We start from the raw sequence: 16,580 nt of genomic DNA on the forward strand, positions 1-16,580 counted from the left end.
ATTATAGTAGAGTGAAGCCCAGATTTATATACTCCTGTATATCAGAGCTAAGTAGTATCATTTTACAAATGCAAATAAAACAAAAATTTGAGGAATAATACTCACCCTTTACTAAGAGTGAAAGTGATGTATTCATTTTGGCCCCCTGCAGTCACATATAGTTTTACTGTGTTTTCTATTATTGGAAGTTAGCCATCAAATGGAAAATTCCTGCTATCTAGCAAAATACTAAATTTAAGCAACCGGCAACAAAACTGAAATCCAGATGGGTTGTTCCCTTGGATTACATATACGCCAAAAACGGCAATAGTTAATCTCAAGAGAAACTCAGGATATACTGATAATGAACAGACTCTAAACCACATGGCATTTGAAATATGGCAAGTCCAAATTGAGATGTTCTGTAAATGTAAAATACATACTGGGTTTCAAAGATGCAGAAGAAAAAAGGAATGTCAAGTATTATTAAAATGTTTATATTAAATACATTTCAAAACAGTAATACTTTAAATATAATGGGTTAAATAAAACACTATTAAAGGTAATTTCACCTGTTTCTTTTTTTACTTTTCTAATGTGACTACTAAGAACATAAGATTACATATATGGCTGACATTCTATTTCTATTGGACAGCACAGCACTAAATGAATGAAGTATGGTGATCAGCTGGCACTGGCTGAATATATATAGCTGCACTTCCAGATGTTACTTCTATGGCAGGTATAACATATGGTTCATACAGAAAGTTAACAGAGAAAAGCACTGAAATAAAAAGCTAGGGTCAATTAGGGAGAAATTAAGAGAAATACTGAAAAAAATCATCATGCTTTAGAAATGTAAAAAAAAAGTTGTTCTTTTCTTTTGCTACTTGAACTAATAGTATGTGTTTTTTTTTTTTTTTGCGGTACGCGGGTCTCTCACTGTTGCGGCCTCTCCCGTTGCAGAGCACAGGCTCCGGACGCGCAGGCTCAGCGGCCATGGCTCACGGGCCCAGCCGCTCCGCGGCATGTGGGATCTTCCCGGACCAGGGCGTGAACCCGCACCCCCTGCATCGGCAGGCGGGCTCTCAACCACTGCGCCACCAGGGAAGCCCTAATAGTATGTTTTAATGAGCATACAATGGAATAAGAAATTCCCCCAAATGAGGAAAAGCTATTTTTCATTAAACGGACATATTAAGATGTTCCAAGAAGACATTCTTATATATGTTGGAACAAGTAAATCTATTTCTTTGGATAATACTTTTATTCTTCATATTTCTCGAACCTGACTAAAAGGTCCTAAGAAATGAAACTGTGTTTCTGAGTTATTTTGTACTGTCATGCTGAGCAATTTTCTTCTGGGAGCTGGAGGCGTGGGTCAACAGGAGGTCTGGTGACGTCTGGGTGACTGACAGGTGTAGCTGGCCTTCCTCTGACATTGGAAGCCTCTCCAGGCTCCTTTCCCCAGGATTTTGGGTGAGCCTTTAACCACTGTGTTGTGAGGCCTCAGTTGCCTGTGAGGGAGTACATGTTAGGAGGGGATGTACATCAATCTATACAAAAGCAGGCACACGCTTAGGTTGAGAAAGGGAGATCAGGCAAGGATGCATCCAGAAAGGGATGGGCTACAGGTGAGGACACATGTGTCTGTCAAGGGAGAGATGGAGCATCATTGCTTCTCCTTTTATACCCTTAGTCTAGTTAGCTTGAATGCTTTGCTTCCACTGCTGAACAGTAATAAAAGCAGCCAGTGGTAACGAGTTCCATTCCAAATCTCTGGAATCCTTTGGCTACTGTATAGCCTTCACAATGGTAGATGCTCAGCTACATACTTAAAAACAATATTAAACCAATGCTATTTAAATTCCTTTGACATCTTGAATACATTTACCTCAGAAAACTAATATACGGAGTTAATAAATATGAAAAGTTTTGCTGTACTAAAAAATGCTGTTTCAAAAAAATTTATCATTAGGACAGATCAAAAAGGAAAAATGAAGGCTTGAAGGCTGTTAGACTTATACCTAGGTAACATTTGAACATTTTTCCAAAATGAAAATAAAAATGGCAGTAAAGAATGCAGAACAGGGACTTCCCTAGCAGTCCAGTGGTTAAGACACTGTGCTTCCACTGCAGGGGGCATGGGTTTGATCCCTGGTCAGGGAACTAAGATCCCGCATGCCGTGCGGCATTGCCAAAAAAAAAAAAAAAAAAAAAAAAAAGGAATGCAGGGCAGCAAGATATAAACCAACTGTAATTGAGAAAAACAAAAAAGAGCTTGCTATTTAAGGAAGCAAAAAGCACACATTTATTCAGAGTACACGATAAGAATTCACTCATTTTTTAAATCTGACACACAAGCTAAGAACAAAGGTGAAAACAGATTACCCAGGAATAGGGACGTATCGGAGTCTCTTTGATTGGAGATCAGTGACTTCTATATAACCAGCTGTTTGTGGAGGGATAACATCTGCAAACAAGTCAAGACACGAGCCGAGGGTTAAATTACTGCATGATACAAAAATAGGACCTAAAGAAAGCATGGATGCTGCTAAAAGTGGAATGAAGTTTAGAGCGTAGAGCAGAACTCTGGGACCCACTTGACAAGGTCCTGGGCTGGCCAATTCCAGCCTTGAGGCTAGACTCTCAGAATTATGTTTTTGTCAGGGAACTACAGAGACTGTGAAATAGATGCATGTTAGTGATTCTTTACTGTCAAGAGCATTACCTAAATTCCTTTCATTTTCTTTGATAGCTTCCCCAAATGGGTCAATGTTTTATTTTAGCACTTACAGTTTATTTGAAAATATTTCATCATTTGAATTCTCTTTTTCCTTCCCAGGAAATCACAACAACGACGGTATAACACAGTGGAATCAGCACCTACTTTGAAACTGGACTGGCCTGGTAGAAAATCCTGGCTCTGATATTTCCTAACTATGTTTTACGCTGGCCAAGTTAGTTCTCTGAGACCTGCCTTCACCATTTGTAAAATGGGGATAACGACAGCATCTGAGCATCGTAAACATTATTTGCACCCAATTAGTAGTTGCTCCACCCACAGTGGCTGTTATTATTAGGACCCTTCAAGACAAGGAAAGGTGAGGTGAGGACTGAGCAGTGGGGCGAGGACTCTGGGTCATGAAGAACATGAAAAGGCAGGGAAGGAGAGGGTGATGAGATATGGGGGAACAGAGTCCTCGACTCCAATTCTAGAGTTGTTTCCCAGCAAATTCCAGGCGTTTATTGACTTTTTCCCCAAAGCCCTGAGTACCACCACCATGCTCGCCATCACCAGCTGCCACCACTGCGTCAGGAGCACTGCTTAGTCTTTGTAGATAGTGTTTTTAACACTGACAACAACAAAGACCTTGGACTCCTGTTTGAGAGATGAGGAAGTAGAGACGTAACAGAGGTGGTATAATAATGGGACTCGCCTGGAGAGTGATAGAGAAGGCTTTCAAAACCAGGCCTTTCTTCTGGCTTTAAGATCTCTGCTCTGCCCACCGCTCCACAAAGATCCTACCTGAGCTGACCGTAGGGCAACAATTTAAAAATGCCTTATTTTACAAAATCTTGGCCACCAATGCCTCTTTAAAAAAAAAAAAAAATCCCCCTGCAAAGAACCCATACTCTTAAAGAATTTTGTCTGTTGTCTACCTCTTATTATAATTTCTGATTAGAATGAGATATCTGGAATGTCCACATTGAATTTATCCAATGTAGTTTACAAAAAATAAGAAACTTGGCATTTTAATTTCATGTTTGCAGCTGAAGTTTTTTGAGTAGGCCATCTGAAAACCTCAATATATCTCTTATTTATTCAACAAACGTGAGCGAGCTTACTTTGCACCAGACACTATACGAAGCATTGGGGATACACAGGAAAGAGATGTGTGTGGTTCTTGCCTTGTCTGAGGAGCCCACAGCATAAAGAGGAAAGCTCCTTTTTTTTTTTTTTTTTTTAAATCATTGTGAGCCTTTAGGGACTTCGAAAGGATTCTAGGGTGGGAATCACAGCCCTGGGGCCAGGTATGAGCTGCAGAGCTAGGCACGGAGCGATCCCAGAGGGCAAAAGGGGGCAGGAGGAAGGGAAAGTGATGTCCACGGACAGCAGAGAGTAAGGAAAGAGAGTTACTATGGTAACCCGACCACCCAGCTGAATTGGCCATCCTCAGATAGTCATTTGTATAAAGCCAACATGCTTATCGTAAGTCATGCACCGCCTGCATTGGAAACGTTGCCTGGGATATAAGGTCAGTCTTGGACAAAGTTTTGCACCATATATCATTTTTGACAGTTCCTGCGGCTAGCACCTAACTGAAGTGGGTTGAATTACTTATAGACCCTGGTTCTTTGCCAAAAATGACGAGTTATTGAAGCGGTTGGGATGACTAGCGCTGCCTAGCTAGCCAGCTGCATCTGGCCTGCCACTTAGACGCATTCTCCTTTTCACAAGTAGTAGTATTAGGCTGAGCTACTGCCACCAGTGCTTTTAGACTGCCTGAGAAAGCAAAGTAAGCCAACATATTTTAAGTATCTTTCTTTCCACAGCTTTCTTTCTTTCTTTTTTTTTTCAATGTGCAAGTTAATTCCATGGCATAAAGAGGATAAGAAAACGCAATAATGGCTGTGTTTATTTCAGGAAGGAGAAAGCAAGAATTTTATTCCTTGTGCTAAAACATATTTTCACGTATCAAAAAAGGCAATTTGTGGCTATAAAGCACTTTAAGGGTGGTGGTAGTGATGGTGGTAATGGTAAGGCTTGAAAAATAATCAGAATTGATGTTTCCGGATTTGAAAATACATCAGCTCAGAATACATGATTGAATTAAGGAAGTGAAAACCGTGGCCAGATTTCCCTCCAAACTTAGCCAAATCCTTGTCTATCCATTTTAAATGTTTCAAAACTGTAGAGAGGATGGAGGTTCAGTAAATTTCCATTACAGTTATAATCCAGGTGGATTTCGAAGAGAGGTATAAATTATATTTCAGGATTGGTTCACTAACGATCAAAGGGAAGTCACTGCTGCAGCATTTCGTGTGCGGTTCCCATACAGAGTGGGGACAGCTTAGATGCACAGTGCCAAGGTTAGGAGGGGGTATAAAAACCGTCAGACAAAGTAACCAAGAGCATTTTCAGAGGGAAGATGAAATTATATAAAAAACTCACTCCTTCAAGCAATGTAATTTGATGTACTTCTGTTAACTAGTAGGTTAAATGCACTTCTGTGTTCACAGATTAAAAGAGTGATGTGTGCCCTGAGATTGTGCTGATACCAAATCTTTGAATTTACTCAAAGTTCAGAAAACAGTACACTGCTTTCAATCAAGAGTCATTATTTTGTATTTAAAGAGCTGAGGCCTGTGATTTAAAGTAAAAAAAAAAAAGCTAACATTTAACTAGAAGGAAAATGATTGGAAGAAAGAAGTAAATCTCTCCCCATCTGCATTAACCACAATTTATACCATCTCTTTAAAAGCCACCAGGAGAGTAGCCTTTACAATCGCTATTGATTTCTTTAATAAAAGGCTGATGTGCATTAGTTCCTGACTAATCAGGTGGTGGGATTCTATTTACTTTAAAAAGATTAATTTAGCTTGAATTATCATTAGAGATCTATAGGCACATAGATTAAAGAGTCAAGCAGACGGAAGGAAGAAATCATCAGCCTTGACTTTCCTCCTCTCACCCCTCATGTTCTACTCCCAGAGATGCTTTCAACTTTTTAAAGCTGTTTCTTTGGTAGTCACCTTCATCCTTATGGTGCTGTCTTCATGTTTTAGTTTTAGGCATTATTCATTGACTTCTCACCATGTAAGATGAGAGTTTAACTCTTTTCACATACCCCTCCCCCTGCCTACCACCTCATTTTTCCCATCCCCCAGTACATTTATATGAAAATTTTTCATTAGATTAACATCCAGCACTTATGTTGTTATGATTATATAAATGCTCTTTACAGCTGAGCTATGTCTTATCATAGCATTATTGCTTTTTCTTTTCATGGAGTTAATAATCATGCTTTGTTGTTGGTTTACTTTTTTACGTACCTAGCACAAATTCATCCTCGAAGTTTTCCCTATGTCAAAATTTCTTAATGTGTTCAAATAGTTGGGTTTATCAACTTCACTTTCTTGGAGGCATCTCTCCTGAAATCTTCTCAACTTTTCTAATCCTAACTGGTTGATCCCTAGGCCTGTGCATAGCTAGCATCCTGAGGTCTCCCTTTACCATTCTCTTAGGAATTTTTTTTTTTTTTTACAGCCCACATTTAAAAAATTATTCCTGGGCTTCCATGGTGGTGCAGTGGTTAAGAATCTGCCTGCCAATGCAGGGGACGCAGGTTTGAGCCCTGGTCCAGGAAGATCCCCCATGCCGCGGAGCAACTAAGCCCATACACCTAGAGCCCGTGCTCTGCAATAAGAGAAGCCACCGTAATAAGAAGCCCACGCTCCACAATGAAGAGTAGCCCCTGCTCGCCGCAACTAGAGAAAGCCTGTGCGCAGCAACGAAGACCAAGTGCAGCCAAAAATAAATAAATAAATGTATTAAAAAAATTATTCCTTTGTGTCAGATGCTAACCTAAGCACTTTCTATACATTTGGAATATTTAAGGAACATTACCTTAAGAAATGAGGGTAAATAAAACTCCTAGCAACCAAGAGAAAAATGGCAAAAATATATAAACAGGCAATTTTCAGAAGAGTAAATCACAACATATAAAAAGATACTCAAACTTACTAGAAATCAGGGACGTGCACAATAAAAGGTCTGACCTTTGCAAGAGAAGATGGGGATGGAGAGCAGCCTCATCTTTTATGCTGCTGGAACAATAACTTTGGGTAACAGTTTGGTAATTTCACTCTTACATATATACACTACAGACTCCCCACATATACACAAGGAGACTGGTACAAGAATATTTGTAATAGCAAAAAATTGTAAAGAACGTAAACGTGTACCAATAGAGAACAGATGAATAAATTGACTGTGCTGTATGTACAGCAGTGAAAATGAATGAAGTGTGGATGATGACAAAGATTCTCTGCTTTATCAAGGGAGTCTGGTATTAGTGAAAGGATAGACACATATTGTGTTGGCCAAAAAGTTCATTTGGGTTTTTCCGTATCATCTTATGGAAGGTTATGGAAAAGCCCGAATGAACTTTTTGGCCAACACAATATAGATTAATGGAACACAAACAAAAATCCATAAACAGACTCACATATGTGGTCAGTTGATTTTCTGAAGAGGTCCAAAGACAACTGAATAGAAAAAGGACAATCTTTTCAGCAAATGGTACTGGAACAATTGACTATCTCCATGCAAAACAATGAGTCTCGATCCACACCTTGCGCCATATAAGAAAATTAACTCAAAGTGGAGTACAAATCTAAGTGTAAAATCTAGAAATATGATATTTCTAGAAGAAAACATAAGAGATTTGGCCCTTCACCAAAATGGGAGAAAATGTTTGGAAAGCATGTATCCGATACTGGACTTATATCTAGAATATATAAAGAATACTCAAAAATCATTAAAAAGAAAGCAAGTAATCCAATTCAGAAAGTGGGAAAAGATTTGAAGAGACGTTTCACTAAAGAAGATAGATATGAAAAGATGCTCAACATCATTTGGCACTAGGGAAAATGCAAATTAAAATCATAATGAGCTATCACTACACACCTGCTAGAATGGTGAAAAACTGACAATACCAAGCACTGAAAAGGTGGCAGAGCAACTGGAACTTTCACCATTGCTGACAGGAATGCAAAATGGTATTGCTCTTCTGGAAACCAGTTGGGCAGTTTTATCATATGACATAAAAATGCCATTCCTACGTATTTACCGAAGTGAAGCAAAAACTTACGTTCACTTAAAAATCTGTGCAAACATGTTCATAGCTGCCTCATTAATTATTGCCCAGAACTGGAAACTATAAAAATATCTATCAACTTGTGAATGGATAAGCAAACTGTGGTATATCCACGCAATGGACTACCACTCAGCAATAAAGAGGAACAAACAACTGGTACACACACATATATGATTCTCAAATATATAATATTAAGTGAAAGACGCCAGACTCAAAAGACCACATACTGTGTGATTCCATTTATATGACATTCTGGAAAAGGCAAATCAATAAGGACAGAAATCAGATCGGTGGGGGTCTGGGGGAAGGCAGAAGGCTTGATGGCAGAGTGGCACAGGGGAGGTTTTTGGGGAGATGGAACTGTTCTCTGTCAGTTATGGTGATGGTTACACAACTGTATGTATTTGTCAAACTCACAGCACCATACACTAAAAAGGATGAATTTTACTCTGTGTAACTGGTCCCTAATAAGAGCAAATGAGAACAAAAAAATACTTAAATAACAACACTCTGTCTGATGTGTGGAGAATGGGGGGTGGGGGAAGAATGGAAGAGCGAACTCTGTCAGAGGGCTACTGCAGCGTTCCAGTTCAAGATGGTGGTGATTTGGATGTTGGCAACTCAACTGCAGACAAGTGGGTGGATGTAAGGTATATTAAGGTTGTATCAAAAGGACATGCCGATTGATGATGATGTGGAGGATGAGGGAGAAGTATCGGGGCTGACCCACTGGTTTCTGGGTGGATGAAGGTGCACTGAATTCTGGTATAGAATTTCTTGTAACTCCTGGAGTGCTCTGTAATGCCTCTGTACCTTTCTCATGGGGTTTTCTCTTCCTGGAACAATTCCTTCATTCGATTCCCTCCCATTCATCTTTCAAGAGTCAGCTCAGAATCACAAGCCTGGGTTGTAAGCTTCTCCTTTGTGTTTATATATCACCTTGTGAATATGCCTATAGCACTGCACTGCAATTGTCAGTGTATTCACCTGCCTCTTCTGCCATAAAAAACATTCTAAGGAAATGGTGATTTATTTGGAAGGAACTAATTCTAACATTATCATATAACGAGGACTTTTCAAACCCAGTAACAGATTATTATAATGTGTTTAGTATTATATTTATGAAGTCCACACTAATATAATGAATGTAAACACAGGACAATATTACTACCACTATGATGCAAATAATAATCAGTGGCTCGATGATCAAAAATTTTCATAATTATCCTTTATGATGAAAGCCAGTGTGGCTCAGTAAGCGTAGCTGTGGCCTTGGGTTGGAAGACTTTGGTGCAAATCTGGGCTCTGCTGACCACTGCTGGGGAGAACGCCAGCAAGTTACCTTACCTCTCTGTCAGTGTCCCTGCATATAAACTTGAGAGTACATTAATGATAGAATGGGAATTTGACAATTAAATGAATTTATACAAGGAAAAGTGATCAGCACAGGACCTGGCGTAAGATATGCAGTAATAAACATAAGTTGACTTTCAGAGCACTGGTAAGTGAATCAGGCTGCATAAGTCCCTGGCCTTTAGACACAGGAGTTTAAGGCAAAAGTCTTAAACTTCTATGAGAAGTTTAGTGAAACCCTTCTGAGCACATATAGGTCTTTTTAGCTACTAAACCCTGTTAAAATTATTCATATTCATAAATATAAAATGATAATGATAAGTTAAATATCCCTACCAAAACCAAACTACCTTTGACTAGCTTGATAAAATAGGAATTGGTAAGTTTCTTACCTTTTGGGTAGATATCTTTTAGAGGGACTTCTCCTGGGGGTAAAATCCTGACTATCTGATTAGTATCCAAAAGCGTCACACAATTGCTCTGCTTTGGAGTTCCAATTTTCTTCTTCCCTCCATAGAATGTATCAGTGACCCTTGATTTATGCAAAGATGTTGGCCTTTTCCAAGAATAAACTTCATTAGGTGACTAAAAAAAAAAGGAGAGAAATTCAAGCACTGAAGTATTATAAACTACATTCACAACTTTTACAATGCAGTCCTTTAAGCAGATACCAGTGGTAAACTTATATTTCACAAATGTAAGAAAATCAAATTATTCCTTAACCTTTTTGAATTTGGTACAGAAGATAGCTGCTTCATCAATAATCATAATTTTCAGACAAGTGTGAAATATGCAACACATTTTTTATCTTGAAATGAATTATAGCTAAAAAGAGGGAATATAACAATACAGGTGATTTAAGTAACTATAAATAAATAACTATACTATAGCATCCACTATCTGGCATAAGGAATAGTATTACCAGTATTTCTCAAGCCCCTGGAAGGCCTCTTTTCAATCACATCTCTTTCATATTCCCTAGACTTCAATTCTTCTGAAATTTTGTGTCATTTTTTTCTCTTGCTTTACTTAAAATTTTTACCACATATCTATTTATCCTTCTCTACTCCAAGATCACAGATATTCTCCTATGTATTTGTTAAACATTTTGAAGTTTTGCCTTTCACATTTAGTTCCTTAACCCCTCAGGAGTTTATTTCTGTGAGTGGTATGGGGCATGGTATGGGGCTCCATGCTTATCTTTTTTTCACATGGATAGCTAATTGTTCAAATATCATTAACCTTTGCCCACTGATCAGCACTGTTATCAGAAAAGTTTCATGTACGTAGGCAGCTATTTCTGGGCATTCCATTCTGTTCCACTGTATATTTTTCTACCCCTAGGCCAATACCATGTGGTCTTAGTTACTAAAGCTTTATAACAAGCCTTGAAATTTAGTAGGGCAAGTACCTCTGCTTTTTTTTTTTTGCGGTACGCAGGCCTCCCACTGCTGTGGCCTCTCCCGTTGCGGAGCAACAGGCTCCGGACGCGCAGGCTCAGTGGCCATGACTCACGGGCCCAGCCGCTCCGCGGCATGTGGGATCTTCCCGGACCCGGGCACGAACCCGTGTCCCCTGCATCGGCAGGCAGACTCTCAACCACTGCGCCACCAGGGAAGCCCTATCTCTTCTCTTTATTCTTGGTTCTTCTTCAGAAATGTCTTGGTTATTGTTTGCCCTTGCTCTTCCATAAACATGTGTGAGAGTTGCATTTGCATTGCATCCTTGTCAGTACTTGGTATCGTCAGTATTTAATTTTTTTTTTTTTAAGCCATTCTAATAGGCAATAGTAGTATCTCATCGTGGTTTTATTTTGCATTTCCCTAATGACTAATGATGTTGAACATCTTTTCATGTACTTAATTACCATCCATATATCCTCTTTGGTAAAGAGTCTGTTCAAGTCTTTTGCCCATTTTTTTTTATACATTTACCTCCGATTTTATTTCTACATCTACTTAAATACATTGAAAACCATGAGTTCACCCAGATACACACAATTCCAATCCAACCACTATAGGACTCACTCTAGTTTTCTTTCCTTCTGTATCTGTAACTCCCTTCTTTAACAGTGAGAAACCTAGACGTCATTACCCTTCATATACTTACTTTTTGGCTCAGTTCCACCGTGTATGACTCATCTCCCATCTTCACCACTAACTTTCCCTTCCAGGCCAATGCCCTCCTCAGTCTGCTTGGCCTGATAGCCCACACTGAGCTATGCGCATGTATCAACAAACTCTTCACCTTACTTGGGCTCCCACATCCCACACCAGGCTGCCCCTTCATGGGGTGCAATCTTCATCCTGGCTGGACTTGATTCCCAATCACCAGTTGTTACTCCCTCCCACACCACAGATATCTTGCTCATCTGCTCAGCCTCTGACCTCTGACACCTCATAATGGGCCACTCTGCCCATTTTTTATACTGGATTATTTTCTTACTCTTGAGTTTTAAGAAATCTTTATATATTTTGGATACAAGTCCTTTGTTGGAAATGTGATTTGCCAATATCTTCTCCCAGCCTGTAGACTGTCCTTTCATTCTCTTAACAGTGTCTTTTTTACAGAATGGAGGTTTTAAATTTTGAGGAAAGTCAAGGTATTAAAAAAAATTTCTAATGGATCATGTCTAAGACGCTCAGAACAATGTTTAGTAGAAGTGGTGGTAGTGGGTATCCTTGTCTTACTCTTGATATCGAAACGAATGCTTTTAACGTTTCACTATTGAGGATTCACTATGATACTTGCTGTCGGTTTTTGTAGCCATCTGGTAGTAGGTTAAGAGAGTTATAATAAGTTCATAATAATTTAGGTGCCTTTGATAATGCTATAAAAAGTTAATAAGAGATGACATGCCCTTTTGTTAATAGTTTTGTGAAGAATCAAAAGAAATTCACATAAAGTCAGAAAGGCACTGTAGTATATAGTAGAAAGGATATGCGTTTGAGGGTCAGTCACCGTTGAGCACAAATCCCAGATCCCTTATTCAATATCTTTGTGGCCTGGGGGATATATCCTCTCTGTTTTTGTTTCTTTATCTATAAAACCTTGTGCAATTGTTGTAAAAATTAATTATCATGTATGAAATGGTTTAGAATAGTAGAGTGCTTGACTTGTGTTGGGGTCTAAAAAATATGACTGCTCTCATAAAATGCTTGAAAGGCTGTCTAACTGAATGATCTAATCTACCATTAAACAAAGATTCATGAACATCTCCGATATGGTGGGTGATAAATATGGAGATGCAGCTTTTAATTTAACAAGGTCACTAGTCCTACAGTCTACAAAGGGTTTCTAGAGGGTCAGTATAAACATTACCTTATACTCAGCTTTCTTACCTTTTTATAGTGACATTATATTTCTATACTCATTTCTTCAATCAAAAGATCAATTTTTAAAACAGTTCCACCTTCAGAAAAGTAGCTCCAGTATTTTCTCTACTGATAGCAGCAAGCATTGTAGAAAGCATATTAAACATAACTCTTTCATTTAATCAAGGCTGCCGTAGATGCTGTATTCCAACAACATGTTTCATTTTCAGATACATAATCCACAGCAAATGTTTTTTACTTGATAATTAAGAAGACATATGGCAAAGTCCTGAGCCACACATTATCCATCGGGTTTTGGATTTCAGAAGTCTTATACCCTGAAGTACGCATCGTTCATTAATTACATTAAAATTTTGAGGCATGTGAGACTGGCATACTATTAAGCAGAGCCAATATTTTTATCTTTAAGTGACTCTATCATCCCACCTAAAAGCTACCAAGGAAATTATGAAAATTACATGTTTAATCAAAACACATGGAGTTACCTCTAAGGTTATTAGATGGCAACTTGGGCTGAAATAACCTTTATATTTCATGTTCTCACATTTCCATCAGGGGAAGATGGTACCTAGTTTCACCTAAAGTCAATTACGAAGAGCCTCTTCTTTACAGATAATAGTAAATAACAGCAGAAGGATCCATTCAAAAGCAAATTAAATTGAGGCCACCAGCATTTATAGTATAATCTGGATGCAGCAAAGATATAAATCAGAGCAAAACTCAGTGGAAAGTGAACTGGTGTTCATGAGTGTTGAAAATTTTAACCTACAGTAATGAGACTCCAACATATTTCACTTTAAAAAATTCTAGAAGAAATGTTATTTTGTTAGTCTCAAATTGTCCCTCTTGACAGATGACATGAGCACACATTAAGACAGCATGATATAAAATCACTGTCAGTAGGTTAAGTATTTACCTGTCACATGAACTCCCATGTATGGAGAATACTGGTTTTCCTTTACTAAATTATATAATTGCACTACAATGTATATGTTAATTTTTAACAAGCAATGAAACCATATAGAATGAATTTTTTAACGACTGGTCTGGAAAACAGAAGGTTGATCTGAAATGTTTACCAGAAAATTATTACGTTTTTAATTACCCCTCAAATAGGCTTATAGAGTATAGGGCAAAATGGGGGGAAGAAATAGTTATTCAATCATTTAAGAAATTTATGCTTACCATGAGATCTGGGAAACCAACAACGACTGTAGCATAACTATTCTCATCTGAGAGAATTCGGTTAGGAGAGGCAATCTTTTGTCCCACAGCTGAACTCAGATTTTCAGATGATAGTTGATGACTTGAAATTTTATGAGGTATGCTGAAGTCTGTTTCTAAAAAGTGTCAGAGAAACGTTAAACACCATATGCCCCTAAAATGCTCCAGGAATTAATTTTTGCAAGATTCATTCTCACCAACTCAAACAGAAAAGCACAAATCAAAACCGAGAAAACGCTTTCAATTACACTCATGGCTTCTTGTCTGAGAAAACTCAGTTTTCGCAATCATGGCATCTTCTCAAAGTGATTTCAAGTATTTATTCAAGAATTCAAATTTTTATTAGCAATCAAGATTAATATAATAGCACTCTGCAGAAAGAGGTGAAACTGGCCCAAACCAGTCTTAGCAATGGTAGATTTTAGAATTTTTTTCATAATTACTTTTCATCCCCCCAAAACTGTGATGAATAAAGTAGAAATACTGATGGTCTGTGTAAAAAAGAAATGAGGCAATCCTAAAATAGACTTGGAACCTACATATATGTAAACATTCTGACTTGTTAGTTTAAAAAATTCAAAGACAGAATTTAAAAGACGATAGATTCTTACTGTTTCTAGTGTAGTGACTAAGATTTCTTTTTTGGTATAAAGTTAACATGTTGATATTATTGTCCTTAAATGATTCTAGAGGACAGTGTGTATGCAGGCATGTACCTATACAGCCACAAACACACAGAACACAGTATTTACCTTGTGTGACTCCAAACCCTGTGCTAGGCAGCTCCTCTTTCAGCACATACAACTGGCAAACCCTACTGTCCTCAGATTCGATGTGTGCAGGCTTAGTTAAAAGATATTTCCTGTAAACAAACAAAACATCTAAGTGAAAAGTCTTTCTTTTTCTAATAGCTATGAGGCCAGACTAGGAAAAATCAGAGCTCCCATACCCTGCCCGCCCCCCGCCAAAGCCTCCTTCTTTTTTTTTTTTTTTTTTTTCAGTACGCGGGCCTCTCACTGTTGTGGCCTCTCCCGTTGCGGAGCATAGGCTCCGGACGCACAGGCTCAGCGGCCATGGCTCATGGGCCCAGCCGCTCCGCGGCATGTGGGATCTTCCTGGACAGGGGCACGAACCTGTGTCCCCTGCATCAGCAGGCGGATTCTCAACCACTGCGCCACCAGGGAAGCCCCAAAGCATCCTTTTTATGTTCTGAGTATAATTTGCAGTTTCAGAGTTTCATCATGAATTTAAAAAATAACTTCTTAACACTGTGTAAGAGCAGTGCATAATAACAATGCAGTAATAAATGTGAACTGAAAATCCAATACTTCCTGTACGAGGAAGGGCCATAAAAAAAAAAGAAAAGCAACTCTAAAGAGACACATCCGTACTATCATGGAGCCTGCTGTTAATATGACCGATCAGCAAGTAAGAGGGAGCCCAACCTCTGATTTGTGACCAGCTAAGGGACAGAAGCCCTCACTGCTGTAATCCCCCTGATCTACTTGTCTGTAAGATTTCTAATATAGGAATATATAAATAGCCAGGAATCTTTTGCAGCAGGTCACTTCTGCTTGTCAGCAGAGGGGCAGAGAATCTGCATGAATCCAGCAGATGTAATGCATGACAGAGGGTGACTCAAAATTTACTGTGCACCCCACTTATGCCGAGTGTACATAATGTCCTTTTCATCAAGAAGTATACGGTCCAATGGAAGAGGCAACACAAACATAAACATAACCAAATAAGAGCACACGAGATAAAATGAAGAAGAAACTTCTAAGGGGTGGATTCTGTGAAGTTACAAAAAAGCAACAGCGTTTGGATGGAGACTGTGGCTCTTTGAAGAGAGGATAAACTAAAAATCTATTTTGAAGTATCTCTAGTTTGGCAAGAATACACTGAATTCTCAGTGTGCTAACAGGAAAAATCCTAAAGAAATACGGACCAGTTGTGAAAGTCATTATGTTTTCACTGTTAATTTCAAGGTCATCTTCTGAAACACTTTTATAATTACTCTGCGAAGTTATATTTATTTAAATTTTCCCGTCCCCTCTTCTTCGAAGTTTCACCTATAGAGATGCTGCCAAATACAGAAATTGTTAAAAGACAGACACAGGAAGACAGAGCTGTAAGGATGCTGGCTAACTGAGCACACTCCATGAGGTGCTATGTAGATCTACCCACTGATGTGTTTTGCTCTCCACCAGAAGCCATTTGTCTTCTGCTACGAGAAAAACTGTCTGGAGGTTGATGGGAAGTGAGATGGTGTGAGTTCGCCCTTCTAGAACATCCAGCACAGCCAGGGTGTTCCTGAAAAAAAAAAAAAAGGAAACTCTCTGAAAGGAAATGGTGAGGATATTAGTTGAGTAACCATGGCACAGTCATTTCATGATATATTATACAACCCTAAAAACAATGTTTTTAAGACTAGGTAATAACATAGAAAAATGTTAATTGAGAAAATAGATATATAAAACTCTAAACTATATAAAGGTATGCATAAGAATTAAAAATGAGAAGTGAGAGCGGCCATGCTAGTAGTGGTTGTATACGGAATTATGGGCAGTGTCTTTTCTTATGTCTGTTTCTCAATGTTCTGCAATGTGGGATAAGATACTTTTAGAATAAAATATTTCTAATTTTATTACATTAGTTTTACAATAAACAAGCATAATTAAAGGAGAAAATAGAATGGCCACAATAAGGATCCCAGATTAAATCTACAACAAAGAGCTCACCCTTTTTCTTTGTAGAATACTAGCCAGTTTTTGTGTGCAAATTCTTTACACATTTTGTAAGTTTC

General features: G+C 38.4%; 1 protein-coding gene across 3 annotated transcripts in view; it reads right to left on the reverse strand.

Moving 5' to 3' along the window:
• The window catches only part of VWA8 (von Willebrand factor A domain containing 8), a 364,128-nt gene that overhangs the window by 105,583 nt on the left and 241,965 nt on the right, over positions 1-16,580 (reverse strand). For all 3 annotated transcript variants that reach the window (XR_016388682.1, XM_022574923.2, XM_022574922.2), the window contains exons 31-36: positions 16,516-16,580; positions 15,962-16,087; positions 14,527-14,636; positions 13,736-13,890; positions 9,608-9,800; positions 2,371-2,452 (exon numbers count right to left, since the gene is read on the reverse strand). Coding sequence is in view for 2 of the 3 variants with exons in the window: in XM_022574923.2 (XP_022430631.1) it covers positions 2,371-2,452; positions 9,608-9,800; positions 13,736-13,890; positions 14,527-14,636; positions 15,962-16,087; positions 16,516-16,580 (731 nt within the window). In the remaining variant the exon portion in view is untranslated. The remainder of the gene's footprint in view (positions 1-2,370; positions 2,453-9,607; positions 9,801-13,735; positions 13,891-14,526; positions 14,637-15,961; positions 16,088-16,515) is intronic.

The sequence above is a fragment of the Delphinapterus leucas genome, chromosome 18 (genome assembly GCF_059928025.1).
Source record: "Delphinapterus leucas isolate spDelLeu-1000000601 "Yukka" chromosome 18, BTC_Dleu_Yukka2, whole genome shotgun sequence".
NCBI lineage: Eukaryota > Metazoa > Chordata > Mammalia > Artiodactyla > Monodontidae > Delphinapterus > Delphinapterus leucas.